We start from the raw sequence: 26,912 nt of genomic DNA on the forward strand, positions 1-26,912 counted from the left end.
ATGGATGGATGGATGGATGGATAGATAGTCAAATAATGAAGGGATTTTATGTAGTCAGCTAACAGAACTATCACTTCTCTAAAATGTCTTTTCCACTTGCTCTTTTGACAGCTGCCTTTTCCTTTAACATTAGCTCCTTTCTCAATCTCACCATTTGTTACCTTTCTTTCTCCAGTTATCCTGCTAACATCCACTTACGGCTTCACAATGCCCGCCCAGCGCAATACATGATTTGCCAATACAAAGTCGTTACATCACCACGTTGATTTTTGACTACATTGGGTGCGCTTGGTTTATAATAACAATACATTTGTTTTCATATGTTTGGTATGAAGTATGGTATGAATATTATTACTTTATCATGGAATTTCCACAGGTTCCCGCTATAATATATATAACAGGAACACTTTTACCTATGAATTCGCTTTGGTAACTGTGTACTGACTTTAACTGCCGAATCCTTGCAATTAATTGTTATCTGCTGTTACGGCTGTAAATAGCTACAAAGATCATGGTTACTTAGATTAGATTTTTAAATCAGGTCTGAAAGCATAACTCTCATGACTGACTATAATAGGTGCAGCCTAGAATAACAAATGAAATATATTTTTTCCATATTAACCTGTTATTCTGTGCAAACGTTTCAATGTCTTTATTTCAGTGATCTATACTTGATTTTGATATCGAAGGAACTTTTCATGAAGAATACTCCACATGCCCATGCAGAGTGAACCTGTGTACTTTAAACCTAATAAATAAACCTTACTTTAGAGATGAATCCTTGTCAGGTTATCCAGACAAAGGTAGTTAGAGTAGGCCATTTATGAGCTGTTATCAGTATGCCAGTAGGTGTAGTTTCACTGACTTTGGTTTGTCTGTCAGCAGGATTACGCAAAAACCTTGTGATAGATATTCATTAAACTGTGTAGGAGGGTTATGTCCATTCCAAAATTCTGAAGGATTACACATAAATCAAGTTTATTCTCATGTGTCCATGTCATTGCAATCCTTGAGGTTTCTAAAACGACAAGAGTTATTGCCAGACCTTAATGATTGAGTCAAAAGCACTGTTACAGGTTGTTGCAGTATCGAAGACACAAATGGTTTGTTTTTCTAATTCGGCATCCCATGATTCATAAGGGAAACCAAGCAACCACCATAGAAATGCATGGCACAACACAGGAGAACCAGCTCAGGCCAGAACTCAGTGGTCCACCTACATGTAAAAAACAAAAGATTTTCATTTTAAGAGAGCCATGGATACACTGTAGCCATATGCATTTTGCTCCAGAATGTTTGACAAACTTAAACTCCAGTGAAACTGGAAATAAATCTAGTAATGTATAAAATACCCCGTTAAGTACACTCCATGATAATGTGTTTGACTTAGCTGTTAAACTCATCTCTGTACAGTATTTATCATGGGAATCAATGACAAGACAAAAGGTAAGAATGATAACTTCTTCTGAGACAGAAACATTTGGAAGAGCTTGTGGATGAGATTCAGCAAAATTAAAAAAAAAAAAAAAGGTCTTTGCATAGGTAGAAATTTGTAAGACAAATTAAAAAGAATGTTCTGTCTCACAATGTCAAATAATAATTTAATCCAGATCATGATCATCACCAAAATTTAATCAACTCCAGGACGAGCTAGGGTCCATCTTTCACGAAAATCACATGTAAACCAGTCTATTCATTTTTGTATAATCATTTTTGTATTATCATGCTACACACAAAAAATATTTAGCTTGAAGAACTGAACATAACAGTTAGAGATCTTGAACAGAGCCCGATCGTCCCCACGCTGTCAATTTACCTGTATCCAATCAGGATGCACCATATATCCCGGCGGCCAATGAAGATCGGTTACGCAATGGCAGCCGGCCGTCCCATCGTCCAATCAGCGATGTTACTACTTGCGGGCCACAATCCCTCTTCAACCTTCTGCTTTCTAGAGGGGCACCTTCAACCAACTCCGCGGATACTGGCAGCGGCTACCTGACTTGTAAAGCATAACTGGAAATAAAACTCAAAGAGACACAATGTCGTTTTTGTCGGTCAGCAGACTAGCAACTAAACTGCTCAATTCAAAGGTAAAATAAGTTTAAACTTTACAATAACTGTAGCGCTTACATTGTAAGCTAGCGTCTGGCTAGCCAGCATAATGACAAGCTAGTTAACATTCGCTAGCCTTAGCATTTTTAACCATACCGTCTGAGGAAGCTGGCCAAAAGCTTACCTCATAATGTCTCATATGTCTAATTTAAATAACGCTAAATGGTTTAAATATAGATTTTAAAATCTATATAAATATAAATTTTATATGGGTATACTGAAAGGTGAGTTGTATTGTTTAAGAACTTGTTCCTTGTTAGCTAATATTAGCTTTGGAACCGTGTCTCTTCACGCTGGCCTGGCATTGTCACCGCCTGGAGGTGTTTCCTTCAACCATGGTGACCAGACCTCGTTCACTCATTAGAATAGTACTGTACTGTGTGTTATTAATAAATACAGTAATATATTTGTTTTATCGGAATCGCAATCTTAGCTGTCATCGCCTCGAATCGAGCTACAACTTTTGTCTAAAATCACCTCCTCCATTGACCTTCACATCAAAGTATTAATCTTGCATTTAAAGTCACCTTATTTCATGTAAAACTTGTCAATTCCTTTTAAATATTATATCTATGTTTTCCCAAACGTAAAAGGTGTGCTACACTTGAAATGAGAGATTGACTGTGGATCTGGACAGTAAACATATCTCGGAAATGTCATCTCTATTGGCAGATGTTAACATATCTGGGTCAGTCATGGACTTTTCTTTAATAGTTAACTGATTATGCCCTGTTTAGAACACCTGGCTTAGTATTCCATCTCGGGGTGATTAAGTTTCCTTCAATAACCAAATCGACCTTCCAGGAACTGACCGACTGTCTTACTCTACTGACCTCACCTCAGACTACTTACCCCTAATGACCCTCACTTCATATAATGGCTGAAGAATTTCAAAAAACAAAATAACAAGATACTAAAGAAATCAAAGTAAAAGTTGTTTCTTCTTTTGTACAAACTGGAGAAATATGTTAAATATATAAGTATGTTAACTATGTAGTCATTTAAGCAGGAATATGTGAAGACTAGCTTTATGTTATACTGACTCTTCTTGGTTGTTAGGAAGTTATTTTTCCTCTGACCTTTGACTGGAATTCACATGATTGTTCACAAAATAGTGCAAGAGTACACTTGCAGCTGCAGAACATTCCAGGTTTTTGGAAGAAAACTTCTTTATAGGGCAGAGAAAGAGAAGTGCTCATTCATCAAATGCTAAATGTGGTTGTAGGGATAAAAAGGAATAAATGCACTAACAGGTAAGGCGTAGGATTAGATTTAAGTTTCTTCTGAAGGCCAAGTTTATGTTTAGTGTTGTTTTCATATGAGTGATTGGTAACCGATAAATTAGTTATTTCCTGCATTTAGTCACATTGTATTGATTCCCATGCACCTTGTCCAGTTTTGTTTCTTTGGCCTTTCTCCTAGTCAGGAAGCTGGGACGAACTGAGTGAAACTGCAGCTCTATATTTATGAACCTGGCCTGTTGCATAATCACTCAGCTGTGTCTAGTGTGTGATGACATAAGGCCCTACCTTTTTGTTGCTTTTAGTCACGTTGGTCCTTTATTCATGATCACTGGTTGTAGTTGTAAGGAAGAATAGAGCTACCTGTCATCTGTCTGCAGTCTCCCTCTGTTCTACTGATAATTTTATTAAGCAAAGGAATTCTATTTCCATGCTTTAGAGTAGCAGGTTGAACTCTGACATTGCTACCATTCAAACATTCTTGATCCTTTCAGTTTTTCCTGCACAATTATCAGCAACAGTCCAAGGGCTAATTCTGAACCCATGCTCCCTTTAATTATGAAGGAATTAATTATATCCCTCTTTTGACTGGATGACCGCAGCACTGATGTTCATATTTTGATAACTGCTTACTAATGAGTTTGTTTTTGATATTGTTTCGTTGCCATTAGTGTACAGCAGTTTTTCCACAACGTAAATCACTTATTTAATATTCCGTTTGCAAGCTCAGTTCATCTTTACTTTAGCAGGCTTGACATGCTTCTGTATTCTTCCAATTTCATAAGAGGAGTTGATGAAAATCAGCTAATCTTACTGTTTGTCTGTTTATACAGAATGCCACTTACTTCCTTGTGACTGCGAGAAATGCCAGCGCCACAACAACAGTAAGTAAATCAGCCTTCTCGCTTCTCGGCCTTTTGGCTAAGATCAAGTGTAGAGTGTAGCCTCCCTAGTTTTGCTTGGTTTTTTTATGCATATAATAGATCATGATCATAATTGTGCACACATCAATTCCTTTCATAAAATGTTTTCCTAGTCAAATCCAGATCACATTTAGTTTTTGATGTTTGATTAAGGAATGACTGTTGTGTGTGTTTTGTACAGAACCTGAAAGACGTTCTTGCAGACCTTATTCCTAAGGAACAGACAAGGATCAAGAACTTCAAGCAACAATATGGCAAAACCAACATAGGACAGGTTACTGTTGACATGGTGAGTGACACGTGAGATGGTGATGAAATGAGACAGTGCTGTTATATTTTGTATTGTTATTAATTTATAAAAAGGTTTACAGCTCATCAGCCATGATTTTAATTACTGCAGACTGTACTTGAACCAACCCCTGCAGGCCTGCCCACCCTTATTTACTGTATAAGACGTTGTTGGCTGATCTCCCCCAGAGGTCACAAAATGAAGCAAAACTTGTTGCCAACAGAGACATTTTAGTTGAGTCACCCAAGCATTCACTTTACTATATGAAGTTATTCAACAAGTTCAACAACCTTCTTGTCGTATTTATGAATCAAACATTTCTTATTTCCTGGATTCTGATGTGGGCCTATTTCACTCTGAATAAATAGTAATGATAAATCTACTATCAAAATTGTTTTCTCAGATCAGTCATTAAATTTTGGCGTTTTCTTCCACAGGTCTATGGAGGTATGAGGGGGATGAAGGGTTTGGTGTATGAGACCTCCGTGTTGGATCCCGATGAGGTCAGTATCCTTCAGAAGTGCCTGCCTTGTAGGTACTTACCTTGATTGCTTTCTTACTGACGCTGAGAGTTTTTAGGGTAGCAGTGGCATGAATAGATCATTGAGATTCATTGATACAGGCCATGCTCATTAGATGGGTAGCATTAGGATAACTTGTTTAGGATTTATTAACTGGATGATGAATGCTTTCTGTGCTGTCAGAAACATATGTAGTTTAGGGATGTCATTTAAGATAAATATCGATTTGCTATTGTGCTTCTCTTGTTACACAGGGCATCCGTTTCCGGGGCTACAGCATCCCAGAATGTCAGAAACTGCTGCCTAAAGCTCCAGGAGGTGAGGAGCCGCTGCCTGAGGGCCTCTTCTGGCTGCTGGTCACGGGACAGGTGCCCACTGAGGAGCAGGTGAGTGGGAGAGAAAAACCAGGGCGGCAAAGATCAGAGTCACAGTTGCATTAAATTGAGAGAGGGCTCCTTCTCTCCGTTTATCTGTCCCTGCTGGTGTCTCGGCCATGACTTGTCCGGTTTTGACGAGCCCCCCCCCCCAAGTTCTCAACATTTGAATAATTTAATATTCCTGCCAAGTTCAAAGACAAACTCACTAATGAGACCGGTGTAACATGTTTACTGTCACCTCACTCTGTAAACATGGGAGACAAAATTACAAGTTTTAGATTTGACCCATGAATTATGCATGACTTTAGAACACAGTGTTATATAAACTTAAAATTCTTATGTAACCAGTGAACAGAAGGCAGTTTGTACATTAAATAGGCATTTTATTGCTGCTGGGTATCTACTTGTAGAGTCATATAAGATAATGTGGTGATAAGAATTCTCTTTTAAGCTGATGACACGTTTTTGTTCTTTGGTAAGCTTGATTTTAAAGCAGGTTAGAGTGATTTCTTTGTCCTTCATGTCCAGAAAGAGGACAGCTGAGGTCCTGAGGTTGTGATTAATTTGCAGCGCTCATTGTGAACTGTCTGCAAAAATCTATGTAGAAAGAGCAGAAAAACAACCCTCTCGGTTCATCTGACTGTATGTTTTTTTTTTCCTCCAGGTGAACTGGGTGTCCAAAGAGTGGGCAAAGAGAGCAGCTCTTCCTTCTCATGTCGTCACCATGCTGGATAACTTCCCCACAAACCTTCACCCCATGTCTCAGTTCAGTGCTGCCATCACCGCTCTGAACAGCGAGAGCAACTTTGCACGGGCGTACTCTGAGGGAGTACACAAGACCAAATACTGGGAGGTGAGCTTACACAGAAAACATTAAAGTGCTGTTTACATTCGGGCTTATGGCACAGCAGCATTGATTTAACATGCAACTTCATGACTAATGAATTAATAACCATTAGTTGTGCTCAGAGTATTATAAACGTCATAACCTCAGTGGACTGCTTGGAGGGCAGCAGACGTCTGAATTCTTTTGCTTTTGTTCTTCTAGTTTGTCTATGAAGACTCCATGGACTTGATCGCCAAGCTGCCCTGCATTGCCGCCAAGATTTACCGCAATCTGTACCGCGAAGGCAGCAGCATCGGCGCCATCGACTCCAACCTGGACTGGTCCCACAACTTCACCAACATGCTTGGCTACAGTGATGCCCAGTTCACTGAGCTAATGAGGCTTTATCTCACCATCCACAGGTGAAACATGCATGGCGGAGTATATGTCTTTTTCTTTCTTTCTTTTTTTTTGTGTATTGCCTGAAGCACTGAAGGCTCATGTTGAGCCGTGTTTACGGATCAACTCGTGTCTGTTCAGCATACCTGGCAGGATCTGGATCCCTGTCTGAATTTTCTTGGGTGGCTCCAATAGAGCTGCTGATGGCCCATCTCGACTCTTTCGCTCGAGATATAACCAGAGTTACATATTTAAAATAGGCTTTTGAACAATGTTTGATTCTTTGGGGTTTTTTTTTAGCTTTCTGAATCATACTGGCTCTGTGAAGTTCTTTTGTTACAACAGATAACAGTGTGGTATAATATTATTATATTACTTTAGCTTAATTATTTCTTATGAAGACACGCATGCTCTTAACTTCTTGCTAATGTTGGAAGTCCCCCAAGTGGACAGAATTCAAACTACATGCAGATTAACATCCTGACAATCTGCTGCTTTGAACATTGAGCGTTAGAATACAAATACTTTATTATGTATATGAATCAAAGGATTTTGAATGGAATCAGGGGAATTTGATTTAAGATAATGAACTTAATAATACTTTAGTGAAACCGTCTACTTCTTCAAACTTCCAAAGATGAGCTTAGACATGTAGAGTTCTGAATATAATTAACTTAAGGTGCCTCATATAAGTTTAAGTTGGTCTACATTGGTCATCTCATCTATGGTCATGTCAGGAGTCATGGTAGCTCTCATTAATGGAGTTGTTGACGCCAATTTACTAGAATCTAGAATTGTTTGATTCTCTCGTTGATAGGAAAATAAAGAGTGATGCTGTTTTATGCTGACTGTCGTTTAAGACATTGAGCCTGTGCAACAGGCAGAATGTAATCAAAGTTATTTAAAAGTCCAGACATTGGGTTTGTGTATCAGTGATTTAACAAATGCTGCTTGACCCTCAGTTCATAATTGTGTTTTATGTCGCAGTGACCACGAAGGAGGAAACGTCAGCGCCCACACCAGCCACTTGGTGGGTAGCGCCCTGTCTGACCCCTACCTGTCCTTCAGCGCTGCCATGAACGGCCTGGCCGGTCCCCTGCATGGCCTGGCCAACCAGGTCTGTCCTAAAACGAGGGTTTCTCTTTTATTTTCTTGCTAGAAAGAGGTTAGCATGAGATCATGCTTATTAGCAGTCCTTGTCTCCTGGTAATCTGTTCTTATTAAATAGGATAATTTAATAATGCTTGATTTCCACTAAGCTGGTTTTGTGTCATCATTTCACTGTAAGAACTTGTTTTGTCATTCAGTTACATCTCTGTTGTTGTTGTGTCTGCAGGAGGTTCTGGTGTGGCTGACCGCTCTGCAGAAGGAGTTGGGTGGAGAGGTGTCCGATGAGAGAATGAGGGATTACATCTGGAACACACTTAAGTCAGGAAGGGTAAGTAAGTACAGGCGATTCGGTTCGTCCTCTGGCATCCTCAGGATTCACCATGTAAAACTCAAGTTGTCTAGAGTCCAGTGTGTTGCTGTTATCTTTACACGCCGTGTTTGTTCCATGTTTGAACAAGCACTCCAGCTGTTGATTGATGACAGAAGGACAAGAATGCTCCTTACAGTGGTCACAGTCTGAGGTCAGTTTGTCCCGTGTTCGTAGGTCGTTCCCGGCTACGGCCACGCTGTCCTGAGAAAGACGGACCCCCGTTACACTTGCCAGCGTGAGTTTGCCCTGAAGCACCTGCCTGACGATCCCATGTTCAAGTTGGTCGCCCAGCTTTACAAGATTGTGCCCGATGTGCTCCTGGAGCAGGGCAAGGCCAAGAACCCCTGGCCCAACGTCGACGCCCACAGTGGAGTGCTGCTGCAGGTAGGACGCCTGTGGAGGCTTTTAATGACACGTTAAAACCATACCCCTGACAATCCCCTTCTGTCACCTGTGTGTGCAGTACTACGGGATGACTGAGATGAATTACTACACGGTGCTGTTCGGTGTGTCCCGAGCCCTCGGCGTTCTCGCCCAGCTGGTGTGGAGCAGAGCTCTGGGCTTCCCATTGGAGCGCCCCAAGTCCATGAGCACAGATGGACTGATGTCACTGGTCGGAGCGAAGTCAGGCTGAATAGCCGCCTAAAGGGAACCGGGGGTTAGTTCGAATTGTGGGAAGAGGTGGAAATATCAAAAAGCAGACGTAAGTTTGACCCCCTGTCATTTCCAACCTCCATAGATCCAACAAGATTCAAAGAGACAGTACGCTTTTAATGTCATTTCCCAGAAGGGCCTTTTTTTTTTTTATAAATCGTCTCACTATTTGATTCGAAGTCCGTTCAGTCGACCACTCACGGCTGAAAACGCACACACAGTTCCAAACACACACACACAATCCATACTGTTTTCAAACTATGCATCAATAGCAACCTGCTACCATCGCTAAGATTTTCGCTTGTGCAGGGGAACCCGGTCCTGAACCATAAACAGGGAGCAAAGTTCAAAGGGAATCGTTAGAATCACGCCTCCTCTGCTTTTACTTAAAGACCAACATCTGACTCCACCTCTACTGCTCACGGCTAACGCAGTGATTTGTGTTAGAACAAAAAGAGGCCTTCTTCCCCTTCGAAGACTCCGTGTCTTTCTTTGCAGTGATCCCAGATGAATCCCAGTTTGTCAGTCCATGCATTTCACTCCCATTTATGAACACTCCAGTTTAGGAAAAACAAAACAAAAAAAAGAAAAAGGTCCTCACAAGTGAAATCAAGACATGGAAATCAGTTAAAAGATACTGCCCCTTTTAATCTGTGGTCTCTTTTTTTTTCTTTTTCCTCCAGCTTGTAGTTTATCTTAATTTTAAAGATGACCCTCTATGATCAAAGTAATTCTCGTCTCCATAGAAGTTAATTTCCCACCAGCATCGTTTTAACGGCTTTTCCGGGTCTCTCCACTCGGGGGGTCGGCAGGATACTCGAGTAACGAAGAGTTAACGTGAGAGTAATGATAAAGATTTGAGCTGAGGGTGTTGTAAATGGCAGCCTGTAGTAAATCCATAAGAGCAAGCTTGAATATAAAGTGCAGTGTGTGTGGGGGGCATTGGTTGAAGACTTTTTGTTTCTATTTCCCCCACTGAAGAGCTTTAAACAACAACTGCTTCAAAATGAACACTTGCTTGATTGGATTTCCTAATTCTTAGTGATTGAACCTTCCCAGGTCCATTGTGTCCCACAGGCAGTGTTTTGTTTGTTTGTGTTGAAAATGTATAAAACTAAAATCTTTGGCTTTTCATTGTGGTTTTATTTATACTTCATGTACATAGGTATATATATATATGTATAGCTTGAATGTGAGCTCTCATTTGCTTGTCACAACCACAAAGATGACCGTCGTGTCCCATCGATCTGGTCGTGTTCAGTCTTACTGGTCACTGTGAAATTCTGAGTACGAACAAATAGAGAAAAAGCTGTCCTGTATAAAGACACAATTTCTCTCCGGTGCTGTTTTTCAGGTGTTTCCCTCAAATACTTCAAGCTTGCTCTTAAACTCCGGGTTCGTCACCACTCCATGTATTTTTAGTTAAAGCTCTTAGATCTTAGTTTCCAGCTCTTCTTGCTGTTAATCGGTCGTCCGCTCAGCTCTGTAAGCCCCCCCCCCACACACACACACAAATACGTCTGTCATGTAGTGGTCTTTTTCCATGTTGGTGGTTATTTTGATCGTAGAGGAGCCCGGAGGTTTTTACACAGTAACTGGGAGAATTCATTGTAGATGGATTCATCAGAGAAATGCTGAGGGAGGTGGGTGTGTGGGGGGGTTTGGGCCAGATGGGTCAGAAAAGTGAATATTGGAAAACAAAAAATGAAAATAAAAGTTTTTATTAACGCCGCCTTTGTCTTGATTTGTTGCTGGTGTCATCAGTTCACATGGTGCTTTGAATTGAAAAAAAATACAACCGGGTAAGGAAGTCAGAGCTCATTTCTTGTGTTTTGAGGATGGCATTCCAACCTTAACATGTTGCTTTAATAAGGAGTAAAGTTTCTAACCACTGGACATATGAATTCAATACCATAACATGATCTCAGATCTGCTGTAGGGCTACATTTCGAACCTGACATTTTGTTCACTGAGCTGAGCTTTATGTAATGAGTACAATTAAGAAAGACACCTTAAACCCACATCTCGTGACTGTTATTAATAACTGGCCCACATACCATCACCCTGCTCCGGTTTCCTGTTGGTCACTGGACACATTCTCTCTGCCCAGGTCCGTGTGATGCCAAGTGATACTTCAGAACACCCAGTTTAAACTTCATAAATGTTTTGTGATGATGGAATTGCAAAATCCACGAGTCAAATTCAACCTTTATTTAAATAATGCTTTGAACACACCCGCAGTATTTACAGTAACATGTTTCGCTTGCAATGCAAAGACTTATATTGTAATGGTTAACATATTCTATTGCAGAAACTCTTCAGTCAGTGATAGCGATGCATCTCATCCTTTCATACTTATAATCTGCCGCCGTCCCCCCCAGGGTTGTGGGTGGAAGTGGAAATCAACCAAAGGGACAAGGTGAAAATAGAATATTCATATCATTCATGTATATTTTTTTAACCCGATTGAATGAAAACATGTTGGCACCTTAAATGTTAAAACTTGGCAAAAATTTTTTTTTACAAAAAAAGACTCCTAGGGTGAAGGTGAATTCTCACATGAAGCAAAATTGCAAGAGTAGGATTCCATAGCAGTTAAAAATTAGTCACCTTTTTCAACCCCTAGCGGCATAATTCTCAAATGGTTCACTAACCTTTCAAAAATTAAACTCACATCCACTTACTAATTTCATGCACTGATTTACCTTCATTCTGAGTCAACACAATTACATCAACTTTGAAGCCAAAATCCATTGAGAAGAACCTTCAGAATTATTGGAATATGAGAACTGTCGCATGGTCAAAGAAATCCTGATGAGGATTTCCTTTGACCTGAACCTTTACATGGTGATTAGTCGATCACCTTTAAAAACCCTTCAATGTGGATTAAATTGAAGGGCTCCTCGTAAGCACAAATCCCTGCTTTTTTTTTTACATTCACGCATCATAATGTGACAAGGTTAAACATCCAAAATTTAAAAAATGAAATCAACAAATTGGGAAAAATTGATGTTTTCTACCCAGAATGACGACGACGACGTTGGATGAGGAAGAGGACCTTCAGGTGACAAACTGGCTAAATTAAAAAAAAAAAAAAGCACAGCGGAACTTTCTCATGAACTGCTTGTTAGCACCACAGTAATCACATTACTGTAAAAGTGGCCATCGTATTACTAATGGATCACTATCTGACACGCAAAATCCTTACTAACATTTTAAGTCTATAAAACTCAACTATATATATCAGCAAAATGTTTTGATCGTCATATATTCTGTTCATCCATGGATTATTTCAGCTGCTCTTTTTGTACAGGTTTATATTCCCCCACCCTGAGGTCACTCCACGCTTTAAAATAAGACATGATTAAAACCAGCAGGCCTCTATCCAAAATCACGACCGTCACAGCAAGGAGGCCAAATTTACAATTCCTCAAACCCGGTTGGGGGCACAGCTGACTGGACAAAGGAAACGTTTCCCTTAAAGTGATGTCAGAACAGCGGAGGCATTCCCTCCCCACCGCAGACATGGCACATTTAATCTAAACCCTAATCAAACAGTAAAAATGTGCAAATAGCCACTGATGGGAAAAGTCTAAGGATAAAATTTAAAAACATACACCTGAAATAAATGCTTTAAGATGAAAGAATTCCTAATATGGTATGACATACTGATGATGTCACTATTGCATCAGCGTGGGAAGCAACTTTCAAGTCATAGTGAGATAAGATTTGATCCCAGTTTCAGCAAATGTTTTGTGCCTTTTATAAGAACTAAACATGTGTTTTCTTCGGTGTCATGTGTTTTAAATAATCGATGATGATTGATGTTGCAATGATTTACTGTTTTGCACACATACAGCTTTTAACGACTAATGGAGCAATGGCAGATTCATTCTGCTCAGTGACATCCTCTTAACCGGAGGTAGACAGAAAGTGGACAGCCCTAAAATAAAGAGGAAGAGATGAGTAACAATTTGTTGAGGCGAGAATTCCGGCTCAATTTTAACGAGAGCGGGACGTGTAACATCTTCCGGAGCCAAGATATAATGAAAGGTGACTACATAGCAACATGCAAGTTCGTGTGGACATAGGATAAGAAGGTCGGTGAGGTTTAAGGCCAGATGGAGACGTTGCGGTCGCTGACATCATGTTTGGTGCACCTCGTGGAACATCAGCTCCCGTGGGATTGGAGTCTCTGGGCCGTACACCTTGCAGGCGCGCCGCTCGAACGCGGCGACATTCTGCTTCACGACCTCGTCGAAGAACATGGTGGCTAACTGGGAGTGCAGTAAAGAACGGAACTCGAAAGATATCTGGTAAATACAAAAAAGAGAGGGGACATAAGAAAACACGACAACAGGACCAGGAAGTTGAACAATAAGGAAAAATATAATTATTTGCTTTGTATGGATGGACGAGAGGATGGCTACATCACTCCAGGCCAAGCCAGCGTTCACCCTCCTAGGGGGCAGCAGGGAGCTCATTTTGTTTTATCCAGAAGAAGAAAATACCAGAATAGAAAACTTGCTCAAAAGTATTTTCAACTGATTTTAGAATTAAAAATATTTTGAGAAGAAAACATGACTTGTTTGCCGATTTTCTGTAAAGCTAATCCCTCACCTTTTCAATGGGACATTTCAAATCACAGGGCTAACTAGAGCAAAAACTAGTCCTTTAATGATGGAATAATTACTTCAAAAAACTCAAGAGAGACGAAAGGGTCCGACATCTGTTGGGTAAATTCCGTAGTATACTGACCGAAAAATCCACTGTGCAGGTGCGAGGGTAGCCAGGAATCCCAGGGCTAAAGCGCCAGATTGTCTCCAGATGATTGAACAGCCTACCATCCGTACACACAGCCTGAGATCAGAAGTAGATTGACATCATAAATGTAACCCTAACCCATTAGCCTTTCACTGATGTTACAAGACAGATCAGACATTTTTGTTGACAGGACAGATTTACTTTGACTAGATGAGGCCGGACGCTGGTGATCATGGACGTGTATCTCTCCACTACTGGAGGGAATCCCACTTCCAGCTGGGCTTTGGAGTGGCCGGCTCTTTTCATGATGTACTGGGACTTCTTACACCACGGCACAAAGTGCTTGTACTCAGCAACATTGGACACCACATCGTACATCTCCTGCATAGAAAAGCTACAACGGCAAACATTCAACAATTAGAACCAGAGGAATAAACAGGAGATAAAGTTTCTGCTAGCAGCACACATTGGAAAGTTACCCCATTATCCTGCGCTCGGAGTATTCCTTCCTTTTGTTGGTCAGGCTGATGAAGCTTCTGCTTTGAGGAACAGATGTCATTGTGTCCCAGTTTTGAAGGCAACGCACTCTTGGAGTTCTTGTCATTAAAATGCCACATGATGACAAATGCCTGAAAGGTGAGAGATGTGTTCAGTCAGCCACATTCTGGAATGAGTGAAGCGCACCACAGGCACAGTCCACAACAACAGCAAAAAGTAAAAAGAAAAAAAAGACCATAACATTCCAGTTTGTGGCTGCTAAAGTCAGTTTCCACACAAAAGACACTGGACCAGTAGGTAATGGAAGGCCTCTGGGCTGGCAGGCTGCTGGCATTTTCTGAAATGGGTCATTTGTACAAATATGCAATGATAGAATGTCGCAATCACACACACCGGCCTGTTGCACCATTAAGGAATGGCTTTCTGTTAAGCAACCTGTTCAACCTAATTAATTTTTTTTTTAAAATTAGTTCTAACGGGATTAAAGTAACATCGTAGTCACTGGAGATTGGGATGAATACAACTTCAGATTATATTACAGGGAAACTTCCTAGAGCATTATTAATTGACCTTTTACTGCTTTCTTTGAGCATTCCAGCAGTAGCTGCTGCTGATTACTGTTGTCATGACTTTTGTGAGTCATGTTGAGTGTGACAACACAATCACAATGCCTTTATCCCACTAATCCCAAAGGACAACACCCTTAGTACATTAGTACGCAAACCCACCTGGGGGCAAATTTAAATCTGCTCAGTTTGGGGCAACACTGCCAGAATTGTTTGATCAGCCACAGAACTTGGGACACAAATAATCAATACACACACACCACACCTATCCTACAACAATAATAATCCAATCATTTGACACTAGTGCTATACTGATGAGTCACCAGCAGCATGATCACCCTGAAGAGTGACGTATTATCCCATAGGAGGACATCACATGGTTGTGTTTACCCAGGAGATTACAGCGAATAATCAATACAGATGGGGGCCACGCAAATAACCTATGGGGGAGGTTATGTGAATGGACGTGAAAGCAGAATAACAAACAAAAAAAACATTTGTAAGGGATGTTAATGCCATTTTAATGGAAATGTGGACCAGGGGGAAGGGGATCACGTGATAAGATTTTAAGGTAGATCGTATGGCTCCAGGATTCTTCTCAAGAGTCGAGCATAGTGACGCCATGACCCGCCCCAGGCTGTGATTGGCTTGGTATGGTGATGGCGCCTCCGAGACATATGCTCTTAAATATTTGTTATCTAATTGTTGTTGTTTTTCTCCTTGCATCATCATAATCAATACAAATATATCTGGTAGACAGATGTAAGGCTAGATGTCGTAAAGCGGTAGATATTTAAACTCTCCAGTGGAAAACGCAGGACATGCAGGTTATCAGTCAGCTCTCGTCCTAATGGACTTACGGCATACTTGTGAGATAAGAGAACCATAAATACGACTACCTCGATAAGGTTGGCTCAAAGACAAACTCACCTGATGTTTTGTCGCAGGCATCCTCTGGAAAGCAGCGCACGACTCCCGCGGGGGGAGCCCACGGTGGCAATGTGGAGAAAGTCACTCAATGTCCGCACCCCCATCGGTAACCGCCGAGCACCGGCCGTAGCTGCCATTAGAATTCAGCTACTGAAGGAATGGAGATCTGAGATGAGCCCGGGTTCTGATCCAAGACCGAAGGGTGGATTGCAAGGAACCAGTCCCAACACACCCAATTCGCACTGCTATATTAATTCACGCACAAAGTTCGCTGATTATAAGTCGTTAACACAACAATTATCCACCGGACAGTCGGGTGTTTTCACTCCAACAGTCCTCCGACCGTCTTTTCCGTTCTAACCGCAGCTAATGCTATTAACCTGCTAACGCAGCTAGCTAGATTTGTTGCATAATAAGACGCGACACGAATAGTCGCGTACCTTACTATTTCATCGACACTCGCATCACTCGCGTCTTGAACGTTACACAAACATCAGCGCAAGTAATAACAGCGGCCTTTTTCCAGGTTTTTGTTGAATACCAAGAGGCGGACGACCTTTCGCTGCTGAGCCAGACGCCGGTGGGACAAACAGCTTCTTTCTTCTGCCAGCTGGCGTTTGGTGGAGTCAGACGGCCGTGAGGCAAAATGCTGCCCCCTATCGCCCTGGAGGATAACAACACAAAGATAGATAGAATCCCAAAGGAATTTGTGTACATCCACTTTCTCACAAACATAAATGCACATACTGTAAGTAAATACTAGATAAATAAACACACAAGAGGAAAACACTGACAATACAGAACATATACTACACAACAAGACAAGTTGTGCAGTAAAAAAAAAATTCAACAAAGGAAGAAGAGTCAACTAAAGAAGTAGAAAGTACAAAAAGTAGAAAAGGACAGATAGCAGGAGGCACACTTAGTGGGTGTTTACTCGGTGTTACTTGAAGGAGGCTAATTAGTAATGAGAAAAAATGAAAATGAAGTCATAATTCTTTCTTTTTTCCTGTTCTTAAAAAAACAAATACAAAAAGTTTTAACTTTAAATTCATAATTAAAAATATAGATCATACAGTGCTAAAACCTGTGTAATTTTAAAACACTCTGGCAACAAAAACCACAATTGTTGTTTTATTTTTTAATATTTAGTAATAGAGTTGTATTGCGCATAGTTTCACAATTTACAAGAAAATATTTTAATTTTGTTCTAAGTCAGCCTATTAGTGGTTGCTGGATGTAATCTCCATGATTTTGTAAAATATAATACATCAATAGTTTTATAAAAAGCATTCAACAAATTATTACCACCAAACCTCCAACGATTTTTTATAACTCCAGTCAGGGCTCATAACTTGAGAGGTTTTGGATATTTTTCATTGCCGAGAGCTCAAACCACGCGTAAACGTTTTTGTGTGTTTGTGTGCGGAGTGACACTATAGAACAGTCTGGACTCACAACACAAGAACTGCCAAAGTACTAATCAATTTAAACTGTTATATAAACACCGTCTCTGGTCAAAATATAGAGATGAGGGTCGTTAACTCAAACTGCTGTTCTGTTTGTTAACATGTGCTCAGTGTTTCTTGATCATCATTGGTATTTGTTAATTACTGTTGTTGGCATTTGTCCATTACCATCGTTGGTATATTGTACATTACCATTGTTGGTATATCGTGCCTTCCTTACATTGCTGTGTGGAATTGAAATTCCAATGTGATAATGTCATTGTTGCCCATGGTGACGCCATCACGATGCAATTATTGTGTGGTTATCCTTGAATCTTCAAAGTAGCAGTGAAGCTCAGTGTGTTGATCTCTGAATCAGGAACTGGGGTGGGATTATATAAGTTTTCTTCCCACTTCCTTTCAGGCAGAATTGTATTGTTGAGTTATGATCTTTGCTTATTATTCTTTTATTTAATTATTTTGTTTGTTGTTGTCTTTTGTTTGTTTTTTTTGTTTTTCCTTGCCTTGCCTGAAATAAATGAATAACGAACGAACTAACGAACTAACGAACTAACGAACTAACGAACTAACTAACTAACTAACTAACTAACTAACTAACTAACTAACTAACTAACTAACTAACTAACTAACTAACTAAATACTAGTGTACTCTATTAGTGTACCGGCCCCCAGTTACTTACAGGTGATTTTCTTGAATGCCTGCTGCAGTTTTTAACTGTGTTGTACACTACACTATATGAACTATTTTTACCTAACTCACCATGCCACTGTCTTACTGCAGTGCTGTTGCTGAAACAGACACCGAGAAGGGCATTCCTTAGAACGCATGCTTCTGCATCCAAATTTAAAAATGGTGCAAAATCAAAACGGCTGCCCTCAGGACTGTCATTTTCTTCTTCTGTGGTCAACAATGACAATAATTGAAAAGAACCATATTAAAATCAAAGAACAAAATAATAACGTTATATAAAGTACATTAATATGTAATCTGAAAGTGCCCTTCATTTCCAAATACAAGACTAACCTGAGGTGGTTCATTTCGCCATCATGATATTGCTTTGATGTGTAGTTTTAATATTGGGGATTACAAAGTTATTATAATTTTGTGGTTTACATTAATTTCAATCAATCCACTTCCCTAAAAGAGAAGAAGTATACTTTATTGATCCTGCAAGGTGAAATTATAGAGGGGGATTATTGATCTAATGGAGCAGATGTGCATCAATTCTTTCAAGTAGCTACATAATTAATATGAATTACTAATATATAACTTTAATCCATGTTGCCATCTTCAAACCCAACTGAACGCCACTGGTGTCTGTGTCACATCCACTTCAAATGCATTTCTGCATTCTTCCACACGATGTCGCCATTTCAACCGCAGAAGCGAAAAAAGACCGCCACGCCTCTAGGCGGAGCCGCACCAGCGTAGCCTGCATCGTCAGACCAGACATAGGACACAGACAACAACAGTGACAGATCAAGACCGCATTTTTGTTTGCAGCCAGCAATGGGTGTAGTCTGAAAAGTGGATACAGTAGCGCACCGCAATATACCTCGAAGTTTTATCCTCATGAAGGAGCTCCGTCCTGGCTGAGTTTGGGAGATGGGAGTACTCAACATTGCAGACCAGGTTGGTTGAAAGAGAACGCTCCGCGTTTAAGCTGCGGTGCGGTCTATTTGCTGGGATATACATGTTCTTGTGCGCAACGTCGTATTCGCAGATGGATTTGGTTTTATTGTTAGCTAACCTGTGGTGCATATTCGTTTTAACAAATATCGGAGATGTGTTGTGACTTCCTGTGATTAGCGTTAGTCCTCAGCCACTCGGAACCGCATACGCTGCTGCAGCTCCGGTCCGGGCCCTCTGGGTCGGAGCCAGCTCCGTTGCCGCGTTAGCTAACGTTAGCCGCTCGGCTTGGCTGACGTAGGTAGGCAGACAAGGGCCTTGAGGCCTTGAAGCTAGGGCTCGGTGTATTTACTGAAATGAAGCAAGTCTCGCATTTGCTCCCTCAAAGCTAATGTAAATCAACCAAGTGCGGATTCCAAACGTGTTTTAATTTAAACGGATTGTTAATTTCTATAAAAACAAACAGTTCTTCTGGCGTTGTTTATCTGGAATATCGGTAACGTGAGTGCAGCTAGCGGCATCATCACTGTAACTTAGCGAGTATCCCTGACTGTATTGCAGCCTCCTCTGGTCCAGGCCATCTTCAATCGTAATGCTGAAGAAGTTCAACTACTATTGCACAAAAAGGAGGATGTCAATGCACTGGTATGGTTTGTGTTTGTTAACTCATACACCCAGAAGGATTTATGCCTTTATTTAATAATAATCAATAATAATCGTGTGATCGTTGATGTACATGACCCGCAGGACCAAGAGCGCCGTACGCCACTTCATGCTGCTGCCTGTGTGGGCGACGTCCATATAATGGACTTCCTCATTGAATCAGGTGAATTAAACGCGTTACATCACTGCGTATATATAGAATCTGCATTTCTGATGTTTTACTGTTTTCACATCCTCCTCTTTGTCCCGTCAGAAATGATCGTTTTCTTGTGTCTTTTAGGTGCCACTGTAAATGCTAAAGACCATGTATGGTTGACCCCGTTGCACAGGGCGGCTGCTTCCAGGAATGAAGTAAGCAGTAAACTAATTCAATTTAGCCATTTCAGGCTAATCATCTCTCAGACAGATGACTTCCCAAACTAATTCTATTATGCATTCACCCACAGCGGTTAGAGAACTGCACCAAAACATTGTGCTGACTGAAGGAAATGTAGAGAACTGCAGATATGATGTATGCTTTAAAGTCTGCTTATTGCTTCCCTGTACTCAGAGGGCAGTGGGTCTGCTGCTGAGGAGAGGAGCAGAGGCAAATGCACGAGACAAGTTCTGGCAAACGCCGCTGCACGTGGCGGCTGCCAACCGCGCCACACGCTGCGCAGAGACCCTACTGACCCAGCTTAGCAACCTGAATATGGCAGATCGAACCGGCAGAACCGCCCTGCACCATGCAGCTCAGAGTGGATTCCAAGAGGTGAGACTCCCTTTTACTTGAAGCTTTGCTCATGTGTCAGACTGGTTCATCACCGATTGAACCGTCTTGCAGATGGTGAAGTTGCTGCTGAACAAAGGGGCCAACCTGAGTGCCATCGATAAGAAGGAGAGGCAGCCGATCCATTGCGCTGCATATTTGGGTGAGCAAGGTTTACTTGAAAATGACAGCTCATGTTCTTAAATCTCCCTAAGGTCACGGTGAGTTTTATCTAAGATGAAGACAAATTCTTGAAAGGAATGGTTGCTGCTTCTTCTCAGGGCACGTGGATGTGGTGAAGTTGCTGGTGTCCCGCAGTGCAGACAAGAGCTGTAAGGATAAGCAGGGCTACACACCCCTCCTCGCTGCTGCTGCAAGCGGTCACATCGAAATTGTAAAGTACTTGCTGAGGATGGGGGCAGAGGTGAGCGATGTCACGTGACTTTTTATCTCTGTCGAGGAGGTTAGATGAGGTCGCTGTAAAAATTTGATCTGTTTTTTAAAATCAGGATGCTGACGAAAAAAAGTGACATATGTAAAACTTTATTTCAGTCACTGTCAAACTCGTCGTGATGCTAATCTGAGAGCTTGCGTTAGGAGCGTTAACAACCAATGACTTAAACTGTAGAAGAAGTCCAATCTAGAATAGACCTTATTTTTCTTAAATTTATCGAATTAATCTGCTTTGTTGTCTATTAAATTGTTGCATCATAAAACTAACAGCAATCTGTTGCCACCTGAAATCTTAAAACTAGCTGTGTCAGATCCTTTCTCTCTGGTCATAGATAACGTTTCAATCTATTATGTCTGTGTGCTGCCGCCAGATTGATGAACCCAATGGCTTTGGAAACACTCCTCTCCATGTGGCCTGCTACATGGGGCAGGAGGCAGTGGCTACTGAGCTGGTGAACCATGGCGCTAACGTTAACCAGCCCAATAAGTACGGCTACACCCCTCTGCATCTGGCCGCCGTCTCCACCAACGGTGCCCTCTGTCTGGAGTTGCTGGTCAACAATGGAGCAGACGTCAACCAGCAGGTAAGAAAACTGGGCTGGAGACTCTTGAGAATCCTTTCTGTCGTCGTCTTAAAATATTATAAGTAAATACCAATGATTCTTTCTGCTTTCAATAGAGCAAAGAAGGGAAGAGCCCCCTGCACATGGCAGCCATTCATGGACGCTTCACACGCTCTCAGATCCTCATCCAAAACGGTAACTATGGCCACGCCAGGCTTTTCCATCTCCCATAATGGATCTGTGATTCACTTCTTCCCTGCTCCGTCCATCAGGTGGGGAAATTGATTGCGTGGATAAGTATGGCAATACTCCTCTCCACGTTGCTGCTAAGTACGGCCATGAACTGCTGATCAGCACTCTGATGACCAACGGAGCAGACACGGCCAGGTAACGCTCCGTTATGACACAACGCGATGACATCACGCGTGTCGGATTTATGTGGAAACGCCGGTGAGGAACTTCAACTCTGTGTTTCTGTGCAGACGCGGGATCCATGGAATGTTCCCCTTGCACTTAGCTGTGCTGTACGGGTTTTCAGACTGTTGTCGCAAGTTACTCTCCTCAGGTATGTGTGTTGTTTCAGCTTCTACGCTCTAGCATAGCTTTCACACCTTTTTACGCCCGATTCCCTTCCTTCTCGCCCTTCAGGTCAGCTGTATAGTATAGTTTCGTCTATGAGTAAGGAGCACATACTATCGGCTGGGTTTGACATAAACACCCCTGACAACTTTGGGAGGACCTGTCTACACGCTGCTGCCTCTGGAGGGTAGGATGCGGAATCCGACTCATCACTGGATTCTTAAAATAAATCAAAGCGCACCGGTGTCGCCAGTTGTCTGTGACTTTAACTCCTTATTGTTCTTCTTTACAGAAACGTTGAATGTCTGAATTTGCTCTTAAGTAGCGGTACTGACTTGAATAAGAGGGACATAATGGGAAGGTGAGTTTCCTGACATTTTTGTTCACATGCTACTTGTTTTCCTGAATCTCTTGCAGTGACTGAAGCCCAGCAAATATTCTTTTTCCTCCTCGCTCCTCATTTTTTTGTTCCGCCCTTCAGAACACAGTTAGGAGGAGGATCTGTTGAAATCTTTTATCTAGGAAATGGAACCACGCTTGTCACGTAAACACCCAGTGTCACATTTATGCTCTTCTTTTATCGGACTGGTAGCTGTCTTTACTTTACGTTGCCTCTCTTTGCAAAGCATTCTGGGAGTCTTCATATGTTTGGAGGCCCGTCTGTAGAGCTAGCTGACCGCCAACCCTCCATCCCCTAAAGAAATGGTCCTTAATGACGATCGTTCTGACTGACTGCTCCCTCTCTCTGGCTGCAGGACACCGTTGCACTATGCGGCTGCTAATGGGAGGTACCAGTGCACTGTGACCCTGGTGAGCGCTGGCGCTGAGGTCAACGAGCCTGACCAGACAGGCTGTACTCCCCTGCACTACTCTGCCGCCTCCCAAGCCTTCAGCAGGTTGGCAAACATCTGGGTGTTGACAGTTCTCAGAAGTGCATCTAAACGACACACAGACGGATTGTTGTTTGCTAACTTGAAGTGTTTTCTCGACCTTTCTAGAGTCGATCGACAATTTTCCGGAAACCATCAGAATGACGACGACGAGGCGAAGGAGTCTTACTTGTGAGTGCTTGCCATTCCTCTGCTGCATCTGACAGTGATGTCATCAAGCCTTTAAATTAAATAAACAGGGGAATCTGTGTCCAAACTACCCTTCGCATGAACACTGCTGTTCTTTTCACCGCCAGCTGTTTGGAGCATCTCTTGGACAACGGTGCTGATCCATCGATGGTCAACTCAAAGGGTTACAGTGCTGTTCACTATGCAGCTTACCATGGCAACAAACAGAACCTGGAGTTGGTGAGCCTTTCCTGTTGTTAATCCTTTCACGACTGGACTCGACACTCAACTGGCTGTTGGTGAAGGCATCTAAATCGTGACTAATTGGGAACAAAAGTTTGACTAATCATGATTTTAATTTGAAATCACATCACACAAAAAACTAAACCCTCTGCTTTTGTTCCCCCTTCAGCTCCTGGAGATGTCTTTTAATGCACTAGGTGACATAGAGAGCAGTATTCCTGTTAGCCCGCTGCATCTTGCTGTGAGTTTTCAACATTCAGCGCTAGCTAGTGTTAGCCTCCTGCTGCTGAGTGCTCTAAGCTCTCCCTGCCCTCCTCTGCTCCCCCAGGCTGATAAGGGTCACTGGCAAGCGCTGCACGTGCTGACGGAGACGGCGGCCTACGTGGACATGCAGGACGCCGCGGGCCGTTCCGTGCTCTACTTGGCTGCTCAGAAAGGCTACGCCCGCTGCGTGGAGGTGCTGTTGGCTCAGGGGGCCTCCTGCCTCCTCAATGACAACCGCCTCATGTGGACTCCAATTCATGTTGCAGGTGTGCTGGAAAGTTTCACATTCTTGTGTTGAACCACCCTGAATCAAACATTTTTCTTTTTTCCTGTGAACTCACTCTCCCTCATACTTTGTTTTCATGCCAGCTGCCAACGGTCACTCGGACTGTCTGCGCATGATGATCGATTACGGGGAGGAGGGGGATCTCACCAACGTTGCAGACAAATTTGGCCAGTGAGTATTCTTCTGTGATCGGTTGGTACACCCTTTCCAAAAAAGTCAAGTTGACCATAGAGGGTATGCTCCTCTTTCCTTCAGGACGCCATTGATGCTCGCTGCCCTGGGAGGTCACACTGACTGCGTCCACTTCCTGTTGGAGAAGGGTGCCTCTCCGGATGCTAAGGACAAGAGGGGCAGCACTGCTTTGCACAGAGGGGTAGGTCCGATCCGCTGTAGAGATGCTGCTGTGAGCATCTCCTTGCAGCAGTTAGGATATTATAAAGTACTCGTTCAGAGACAGGCTTGAGATGCGAACGAAGAGGGTAAATCCTGTGCATCAGCTAAATTCACACAAAATCTGGCACCTTTCTGCGGGGCTCCGCAGAGACGGGGGTGTGTTTGTTTGTGCTTTAGTGGAACGGCGATGACACTTAGAAAATAAACATTCATTTCTTGGATTCACTGCTTTGTTCTCGGTCACACCGCCTCCTCTTTTCGTTCACTCTGAAGCTCACTTGACCGTCGCTGCTGTAGCTGAGCTGTGAAGGAGGGGCGCCAGAGTAGTTTTCAGGGGGCATCTCAGCTTTGTCTGTACATCCATACATTCTTAAACTGGTCTATTGGCATCTCCTCAAAAGACGATTTGCAGAAATCACTTACCGGTACTTTTCATACATAGAGCCTGGGATCCATGATTGTGTGCATCCCATAATCAGTTTCTGACATCTAATTTTTATGCACATACCAGTTCAAAATCACTTATGTAAATACTTAGTAGTCCCTCGCTTGTTCGTGCTGATGCACAGCTTGACTTCACCACGAATAACGGAGGAATACTTTATACTTCGTGGCTCTGTCCTGGACACACTTCCCTGCTGTGACACAAACTGCCACTAGAGGCCGTGCTCGAGACCTAGATCCAGGAAAGTAGTGGAGATCTCTGAAATGTCGCTGTGGTGCTAATAGGAGTGATCTGTCCTTATAGAACAACTTCCTCATGGCTGCTACTCTCTGTTTAGGCTGTAATGGGTCACGACGACTGTGTGACAACACTGCTGGAGCACAAAGCTTCCGCGCTGTGTCGGGACGCCCAGGGTAGCACGCCGCTGCACTACGCTGCATCCAGAGGCTACACAGAGATCTTGGCCAGTCTGGTGCAGGCCGCCATGGCAACAGACCCACAAGATAAACTGCTGGACGGCAAACAATACACCCCATTACACAGGGCTGCTTACAAAGGTTTGTTCGGTTTGAGTGAGGAGAAATGACTAATCCCAAAACCCCGGTTAGCCTCTGCGACATCTGTCGTCTGTAATGTGTGTGTTTGTTCTCAGGGCATGAAGACTGTTTGGAGGTTTTACTTGAATTTAAAACATTTATCCATGAAGAGGGAAACCCTTTCACCCCCCTGCACTGTGCTCTGTGAGTACCAGCCTGAAACAGGCTCTTGTTTTGTGACTAAAAACAGTTTGTAGTTTCAGATGAAACAATTTTTCCATTGATTCTGGGGCGTTTCCTGTAGGATGAATGGCCACAGCGGTGCTGCAGAGAGGCTGCTGGAATCTGCTGGGGTCCACATGATTAACACCAGAGATGCCAAAGGAAGGTGAGGCTGCAGAACCAAAGGCTCAGGCGTCTGCCTCGGGGAAAACCCTCAAAGCTGTAAAGCAAATGATAACTTGTCTGCACTCACGCCCGCAGGACCCCACTGCACGCCGCTGCATACGCCGAGGACGTGGCTGGACTTCAACTGGTGCTTCGCCACGGCGCAGAGATCAACTCCGTGGACGACAGCGGACGTTCTGCTCTGATGGTAGCTGCCGACAAGGGACACAGTGGGACTGTGGGTGAGTGTACCTCTTCCTCTGATTTTAACTTGGATCAGGACTCTTGTAGTCGCAGGAAATAAGTGTGTTTGTGTGGTTTAGCAATCCTCCTTCACCGGGCCAAGGCTGACCTGACACTGCTGGATGAGAACAAGAACACTGCCCTGCACCTGGCCTGCAGCAAGGTACACTGACCTGTTCACCCGCAAACCCAGACAGACATTGCATTTTATTTCATTGTCTTTTCATGTCATCCCTGCAGGCTCATGAGATGTGTGCCCTGCTGATCCTGGGGGAGATCCACAGCCCCACGCTGATAAATGCCACCAACAGTGCTCTGCAAATGTGAGATGATCAAAACAACTTAAAGCTATTGATTAAAAAAAACCTTTTTTTAGCTTTTGACTGTAAATATCTGGGGCTGGATTTCGTCACATGTTGTCGATGATGGATTTTGCTGCAACTCACCCCTTCCTCCCCCCTCCAGGCCCCTCCACCTTGCAGCACGTAACGGCCTGGCTACGGTGGTGCAGGCACTGCTGAGTAGAGGAGCCACCGTGCTGGCTGTGGATGAGGAAGGTGAGGCCTTGTCCCGCACCGTTAGCATTTTTGCTAACAGATGGAGTGTCTGCTGGCATTGTGCTAAAGTGACTTTTTTTTTTTCCCGCTCTCTGTTTAGGCCACACCCCAGCCCTGGCCTGTGCTCCCAACAAGGACGTGGCTGACTGCCTGGCTCTGATCCTCTCCACCATGAAGCCTTTCCCCCAACGGGACACTTCCTCTTGCTCCTGCTCCTCCCCCACCGTCCCCCCGTCCCCGGGTCTCAACCTGCTAAAGCACTGCGGCATCACCGCCACCTGCGCTCCCCTGCCCAGCAACGGCCTCCACAACGGCTACGTCAAAGACCGCCACGGCGCACCGGTCGGCCTGGACGGGTGCCTGTCTGAGTGAGGTGTCGCGCCCCCCTCAGTCAGCTGCTATCACCATCATCACCACACAGGGGAGGGGGGAGGGGGGAGGGAGGGAGGGAGGGGTGGGGACTCCCTTTAACATGGGCCAGAGGACCAGGAGAGCACCCACCCACATGTCTGTTCAATGTATGTATGTGCTTGTGTGTCTGTGTGTGTGAGTGTTTGGTCTTCTCTTGAGGTGCAGTCAAACCTAATATGCAATTAGATCCCATTCCTCCATCTCCTAGTAGAGCTTAAGAAGTCGAGGCGGGTCGCTCTACAAGGTCACTCGGATCCAAACTCTGCTTATAGCAATCTCGCCATTTTGAACCATTTAACCCTTTAAAACCATGGAATTATTTGATATCTGGCATCGAAGAGCAAGGAACCCATCCTCGAAAGTCATATCATTTCAATCAATCGTCGTGACCTTGTAGAGGA

The 26,912-nt window shown here is 43.0% G+C and overlaps 3 protein-coding genes across 5 annotated transcripts; 2 read left to right on the forward strand and 1 right to left on the reverse strand.

The window, feature by feature from the left end:
• The first annotated feature begins 1,934 nt into the window (after positions 1 to 1,934).
• cs (citrate synthase) lies at positions 1,935 to 10,546 on the forward strand. Its single transcript, XM_068330525.1, has 11 exons — positions 1,935 to 2,093; positions 4,190 to 4,240; positions 4,461 to 4,568; positions 5,006 to 5,071; positions 5,344 to 5,475; positions 6,131 to 6,319; positions 6,515 to 6,714; positions 7,679 to 7,808; positions 8,028 to 8,129; positions 8,346 to 8,555; positions 8,635 to 10,546. The coding sequence occupies exons 1-11, from the start codon at positions 2,043 to 2,045 to the stop codon at positions 8,803 to 8,805; spliced, it is 1,410 nt and encodes a 469-aa protein (XP_068186626.1). The 5' UTR covers positions 1,935 to 2,042; the 3' UTR covers positions 8,806 to 10,546.
• Positions 10,547 to 10,696: 150 nt separating this feature from the next.
• coq10a (coenzyme Q10A) lies at positions 10,697 to 16,184 on the reverse strand. 3 transcript variants are annotated; one of them, XM_068330559.1, is made up of 6 exons: positions 16,140 to 16,184; positions 15,584 to 15,733; positions 14,069 to 14,218; positions 13,791 to 13,983; positions 13,584 to 13,685; positions 10,697 to 13,138 (listed from the first exon to the last, which is right to left on the reverse strand). In XM_068330559.1, exons 2-6 carry the CDS (start codon positions 15,718 to 15,720, stop codon positions 12,971 to 12,973), a joined length of 750 nt encoding a protein of 249 aa, XP_068186660.1. In that variant the 5' UTR covers positions 15,721 to 15,733; positions 16,140 to 16,184; the 3' UTR covers positions 10,697 to 12,970. The 3 variants fall into 3 exon arrangements, with proteins under 3 accessions (XP_068186660.1, XP_068186650.1, XP_068186639.1); XM_068330549.1 differs by having other exon boundaries at positions 16,029 to 16,175; XM_068330538.1 differs by having other exon boundaries at positions 15,584 to 16,178.
• A 2,334-nt stretch (positions 16,185 to 18,518) lies between these two features.
• ankrd52a (ankyrin repeat domain 52a) lies at positions 18,519 to 26,511 on the forward strand. The gene is made up of 28 exons (XM_068332580.1): positions 18,519 to 18,685; positions 19,244 to 19,327; positions 19,430 to 19,508; positions 19,626 to 19,696; positions 19,896 to 20,096; positions 20,169 to 20,256; positions 20,375 to 20,517; positions 20,918 to 21,130; positions 21,226 to 21,304; positions 21,382 to 21,496; positions 21,592 to 21,674; positions 21,758 to 21,875; positions 21,981 to 22,049; positions 22,444 to 22,584; positions 22,687 to 22,749; positions 22,875 to 22,986; positions 23,159 to 23,230; positions 23,318 to 23,519; positions 23,623 to 23,710; positions 23,795 to 23,912; positions 24,715 to 24,934; positions 25,030 to 25,117; positions 25,218 to 25,301; positions 25,397 to 25,542; positions 25,624 to 25,706; positions 25,784 to 25,866; positions 26,009 to 26,100; positions 26,201 to 26,511. The coding sequence occupies exons 1-28, from the start codon at positions 18,659 to 18,661 to the stop codon at positions 26,470 to 26,472; spliced, it is 3,234 nt and encodes a 1,077-aa protein (XP_068188681.1). The 5' UTR covers positions 18,519 to 18,658; the 3' UTR covers positions 26,473 to 26,511.
• Positions 26,512 to 26,912: the final 401 nt, after the last annotated feature.

The sequence above is a fragment of the Antennarius striatus genome, chromosome 2 (genome assembly GCF_040054535.1).
Source record: "Antennarius striatus isolate MH-2024 chromosome 2, ASM4005453v1, whole genome shotgun sequence".
Lineage (NCBI taxonomy): Eukaryota > Metazoa > Chordata > Actinopteri > Lophiiformes > Antennariidae > Antennarius > Antennarius striatus.

Bases quoted from the DNA above. Each gene is read 5' to 3' on its own strand.
- coq10a (XM_068330559.1), bottom strand. From the start codon at position 15,720: ATGGCAGCTACGGCCGGTGCTCGGCGGTTACCGATGGGGGTGCGGACA. The intron at 13,686-13,790 runs GTAAATCTGTCC...TTCTGATCTCAG, and splicing joins TCCGGCCTCATCTAGTCAAA to GCTGTGTGTACGGATGGTAG. The intron at 13,139-13,583 runs GTCAGTATACTA...TGTATTTACCAG, and splicing joins CCTGCACAGTGGATTTTTCG to ATATCTTTCGAGTTCCGTTC.
- cs (XM_068330525.1), top strand. From the start codon at position 2,043: ATGTCGTTTTTGTCGGTCAGCAGACTAGCAACTAAACTGCTCAATTCA. The intron at 5,476-6,130 runs GTGAGTGGGAGA...TTTTTCCTCCAG, and splicing joins AGGTGCCCACTGAGGAGCAG to GTGAACTGGGTGTCCAAAGA. The intron at 8,556-8,634 runs GTAGGACGCCTG...CTGTGTGTGCAG, and splicing joins ACAGTGGAGTGCTGCTGCAG to TACTACGGGATGACTGAGAT.
- ankrd52a (XM_068332580.1), top strand. From the start codon at position 18,659: ATGGGAGTACTCAACATTGCAGACCAG. The intron at 19,328-19,429 runs GTATGGTTTGTG...CATGACCCGCAG, and splicing joins AGGAGGATGTCAATGCACTG to GACCAAGAGCGCCGTACGCC. The intron at 21,131-21,225 runs GTAAGAAAACTG...TGCTTTCAATAG, and splicing joins GAGCAGACGTCAACCAGCAG to AGCAAAGAAGGGAAGAGCCC.